The 5,012-nt window shown below is 41.3% G+C and overlaps 1 protein-coding gene across 1 annotated transcript; it reads left to right on the top strand.

The window, feature by feature from the left end:
- Nucleotides 1–234: 234 nt before the first annotated feature.
- Nucleotides 235–4,320, top strand: LOC125012828 (protein eva-1-like). The gene is made up of 6 exons (XM_047593003.1): nt 235–357; nt 627–662; nt 1,754–1,807; nt 3,078–3,219; nt 3,467–3,621; nt 4,111–4,320. The coding sequence occupies exons 1-6, from the start codon at nt 327–329 to the stop codon at nt 4,137–4,139; spliced, it is 447 nt and encodes a 148-aa protein (XP_047448959.1). The 5' UTR covers nt 235–326; the 3' UTR covers nt 4,140–4,320.
- Nucleotides 4,321–5,012: the final 692 nt, after the last annotated feature.

Below are 5,012 nucleotides of genomic sequence, written 5' to 3'. Positions count from 1 at the left end.
AGCTGTGGTGAACAGATCCAGATGTTCTTCTTTTAAGTCTCCCTGCTTTTAACGAGGCCACGGAGCAGAACGAGCAGCAGCTGGGATTCAGCGTGTTAAAGGTCCTGGAACCCGTGGAGTTTATAGATCCCTCTCCTGCAGCTCCGCTGCGTTTTACGCGCTCGTCACATCTGGGTCCGGAGGCCCCGCATGCCTGCAGCGGCGGGACAGGCGTCTGCATGTCTGCCGACGGGACGCGCGCATAAATATGTGGACGCGGGGACGACGCCTTCACTGTCAGACTGTCTGCAGGTGGAGGACGGACGAGGAGGCTGAGAGACGCCAACATGGTCCCACTCAGGCTGGTCGCCTTCGGCTGTGAGTCTCTGCTCCGTGATCCTCACGGGTCTCACTGTTTCTCTACGTCTTTAGTTAAATCTGGGGAAAAGACTCTTAAATGTCTCCGTCCAGGTTCATTTGATGATTGATGATTTGATGGACAGGAAATCTAGAGACGGCCTCAGGTTTACTGATCAGATCACATTCACCTTAAATCCTGATGATCATTTAACGCTGCAGTGACTTTAACAGTCATGTTGTGTTGTGTTTGGGTCATAGTTGTGCTGTTGTGTGTTGTTTTCTTTCAGTGCTGGCTGCTGCTTGGTATTTCACTCGTGCTGCTGGTGAGTTTTATTTTTTTAATCCTCTCTGAGACGTGACAAAAATAATGACTGTTCTCTGGCTGGTGGTTGTTTGTGACATCAGGTTTTCATTTTGATGACGAACTCTGTTAAAAAGTAAAAAACTCCTGAAAATAAGAGATTCACTGTTTAAAAAAAAAAAAAAAAAAAAACAAGAAGAAAGACCTTTTTAAATGAGGAATATGTTACTTAAAATAAGAGGAATGATCTGCAAATAGAACAGGAACATTGGATCATAGATTAATAAAGTCAGTACTGTTTGTATTAATTTAAGGTAAATGTGAGCAGGTCAGTAGTCGTACTTATCATTGATACTCTCATGATAGTCTCTTATCTGTTTTTAAAATGTTCACATGTGAAAAGGAGAAGATGCTGGAACTAAGAAACTTCTAAAAGGATTGAGCTAATTTTAAACATTAACTTCCTACAATAAAATGTTTTTTTTGGATTTTAAATAAACCTTTATTGCAAATTCTTCTATTTACAATTTGTCCCATTTCTTTTTCACCAACTCAAAAACCAACAAAATAAATAAAAACCAACCAGACAAACAGACAAACAGTTGTTAAAGTTCAGGACCAGAGAGTGTCCTCTACCTGAACACAGGACATCCTCCTGCGTTCGTCCAGTCAGTTTATAGAAGCTGAACTCTGAGTCGAGCTGCCAGCAGCCCGGTCACCATGGACACCACATCCTCTGACCCCTGACCCTGTTCCTCCTGGTCTTCCAGATGGATAACTTAGCTGTCCCTGAAACAAAGTTAGTCAGCTGGTGGACAGACTTCTGTCTGGGACAATGATGTGGCCTGAAAATAAAGACTAAAAGAAAAAACCAGACCAAACCCCTGAAACCACCTCTTTAGGAGCCTGGACAGAGCCTCTAATCTGGGACACTGGACAAAGAGATGGAGGACCGTCTCTGACTGTGAGCAGAGACTTTTCTAACAATAACATGTTATAAAAGCTAGAAACACAACCTAAAAGCTTCCCAGGAAGAAGAGTTGTCTCAGCAGACAGAGAACGAGCTGCTTTAGTTTTGATGTGTGATGCTGACCTGAGTCTGTGCTTTGACAGAGGGAGGAGAGGTCATCTACGCCTGCCTCAACGAGACCGCCGAGATGTCTTGTGGTAAGAAAACTCACTTTATCTCCTTATCAAACCGTCAAAGCGGTTTCCTGCAGCTCTGCTCGTCTTCGTGGAGTTCAGCCTCCTGCCTCGTCTGGTTTGGTTCAGTCTGGATCAGGTCGTAGTCGAGCTGCTGGACACAGACAGAGGTGACACAAATCTGAGTGATTCAACCTGCGATATATAAAATGTGGATCAGAGCACATTTAAAATCATCCAGACGGAGCCAAGATAACCAGCTTCTACCGCGGTGCAGCCAGACTCTGGTATTATCAGGAGCAAGTCTGGAGAAAAAAATATCTGTGCATCACCTGGACAGTCCTCAACCAATCAGAGACACTTAAACTAATCACATGACACATGGAGCTCGTCATCATCATCATTCTTTAATGGTCATTCTTGTGCAGAATGAAATACTGTTTCATGAGAGGAAAAACACCTTAAACTGAAGACTGCAGTAATTAACATTTCACGTTTTTCAGTTAAGATGAGACAATAAATAAGCATTTAAAATGATCTTAAAAACTAGCACTAAAAGTAAATTCAAAATAGACATCTAACAATATAAAGAGCATGATGGGAAACAGGCAGCCAGGTATTATTGAAGTGTCAACAGCCTGACAGCAGGTGGAAAGAAGCGGTTTCTCAGTCGGGACGTTTGTGTCTGAATTCTCCTGTTTCTCGGTCCTGAGGATGAGGAGTCCTGGATGAGGCATGTTCTAGATTTCAGCTCAGTCTCTGTCTCTCTGTCAGGAAGTGATACAGGAGGAGAGGACGCTCGCGATGGTCCCACCTTAGAAAAACTCTCTCGATGACACCCCCGAATGATCTGATTGGCTCTGCAGATCTTTGCAGGAGCAGCTAAATATCTGATAACGTTGGAGAGTCCTGCAGCCAATCAGAGCGATGCATTCTGTCTGCTACTCAACAAACATCTTCATCAGTGTTAATTATCTGTCCTTTAAAGTTATATCAGGTCAGAATTTAAACGTCTCAGTCTTATTTTTATAAAAAGGATTCACTGAGATGACGCATCAGTTCCAAACGGAGAGACTCTCTCTTCCAGACCAGGCCTCTGCTTCTCAGGGTTTAAAATCATTTGCACTATTTAATTTGTTTTGTAATAAAGATTAAAAGTCTGCAGGAGAATGATCGGCTCCCGACATGAGGCTTCACACCAGCTTTGTGGCAGAAACATAGATGTGTTGGTTTAAGTCAGTCCTGCTTCCGGACTGGTCATTAAATTAATAATAAAGACTTTTCTCTCCTCCAGACGTCGGCAGCAAGATAAACCTGGAGCACATCCTGTATAAGGTGGGCGTGGGGACGAGGTGTGGAGAGGGGAAACGCCACCCGGACGACGGCCCCGACACCTACTGCTCCTTCCCCTGGGCTGAGATGGTGGTGGAGGATCTGTAAGAGAACTTCCTCACTTCCTGTTCCTAATGATCTGACGTCTGAGTTAGGGAATAAAAGAGGTGGAAGAATCTCCCAGGGTGCATTTCAGAAGCGGAAACTAAAAGAGTTTAGAGCTTAGATTAGTTCTTTGTTTTAAGATGTAAACCCGTTTGGTTTTTCCACTGGTGACAGCAGCAGAGGCTCATGGGTATTGTAGTGTTTGATAGCGACGTGTGATCTCACTGGGAGCTCTGTCCTGTGCAGATGTGGGAACAGGAGGTCCTGCAAGGTCCCCGTCACCGAGCTGGTGTTTGGTGAATATCCCTGTAAGGAGGAGACCAGGTACCTGGAGGTGTCCTACAGCTGCGTCACGCCACCTCCTCCAACTCCTCCTCCACCTCCTCCAACCAAGCCTGACTGTACGTACGAGGCAAATGAGCCTTTTAACTGCAATATAAAAAGAATCTGACAGCATGAAAATGAAATATTTCCCATTTTGTTACACACCGTTGCTTGGGGGTAAAGGTCAGAGAGGAGAATAAGTCAACAATAAATAAAAAGGAACAATGTTAAAATAAATATGTAAATACTCTACAGCTGTGTGATGCTGTTGGAATTCTGGGAATTCAGAGTGATTAGCTCTGTGACGAGTCATTTATTGGATGTATAGACACGAGTATCAATCTGGTGCCAATACTGTCGATATTTAGAGCCCAGTCCATTGTCTTGTAATAACCAAATAAAAGTCCAGCTGATGAACTCGGATTAAATGAACTTCCCCTTTAACAGACTTGTCTAGACTTTGTCTCCCTCTGGTGGTGAAGCTCCACTCTTTCCTCCCATGGACCAACCATCAGAAGCTGCTCTACTTCCTGCTGACGCTCGTCTCTCTTCCTGTTTCTCTGCAGGTGAAGACAAATCAGCCAAAGAAGCCTGATGTTCAGCTTTCAGCTCTTCACTCTTCGTCGTTGTTTTTCATTTGTTCGTGTCCTGAGTCTCAGCTGGAAGCTCGAGTCCAGGTTCTGAGAGTTCAACATGTTTCACTCTTTAAATCTTTAAAGTCTCTGAGCTTTTTTTTACCGCAGAAGGATTTGAAGTAAATAAAAGTTTTACTCTTACACGTTTCCTTTTGTGATTTTCCTTTTTCATCGTCATTATTATTGTATTTTTATTAATTTCTCTCCTCAAAACCTTTGCCTTTAAGACGTGTAACAATTAAATAAACTTTAAGAAACCATTTATATTTTTAACATTAAATATCCGTTACCCAGAGATATTACATCTATTAAATTAAAACTCTTTATTCACCTTGAATACTGTAATTAAGTTTATTATGTAATACATCATAAATGGCGTTTAAATAAACCCGTTTTTATTTTAAACAGCCTTAAACTAGCAGCTGAAATATTAATATTTATATCCCTTAAATAATTATTTAGTTCATCTGTAATTTAATTTAAACGTATTATTTTACTCATGATTTCTCCTGAATGATGAAATAATCATTGTTATTACACGTTTATACATGAATAAATAAATAAAATCCTAGAACACCTAGAATTTTAAAGGATTTTTGTCATTATTGTTCAATGCATTTATTTGTTTTGTGAATATTATTCATTGGTGAACATGAACAGATATAACGTGAGATATTGTTCTAACTATTATTATTACTGATATGCTGGTTCATATTATTTTGTCATTTAATGATTGATTAGTTTTATTTTATTGTTTTGTTTTTATTCTTCGGTTTAACTTCTGCTTCAGTGAAACTTATCGTCTCCAGTTTGTGACGAAACGAAAGTGAAAG

Source organism: Mugil cephalus, chromosome 8 (genome assembly GCF_022458985.1).
Source record: "Mugil cephalus isolate CIBA_MC_2020 chromosome 8, CIBA_Mcephalus_1.1, whole genome shotgun sequence".
Lineage (NCBI taxonomy): Eukaryota > Metazoa > Chordata > Actinopteri > Mugiliformes > Mugilidae > Mugil > Mugil cephalus.
Note: the sequence above shows the minus strand (reverse complement) of the source record. Positions and strands in the feature narration are given on the sequence as shown.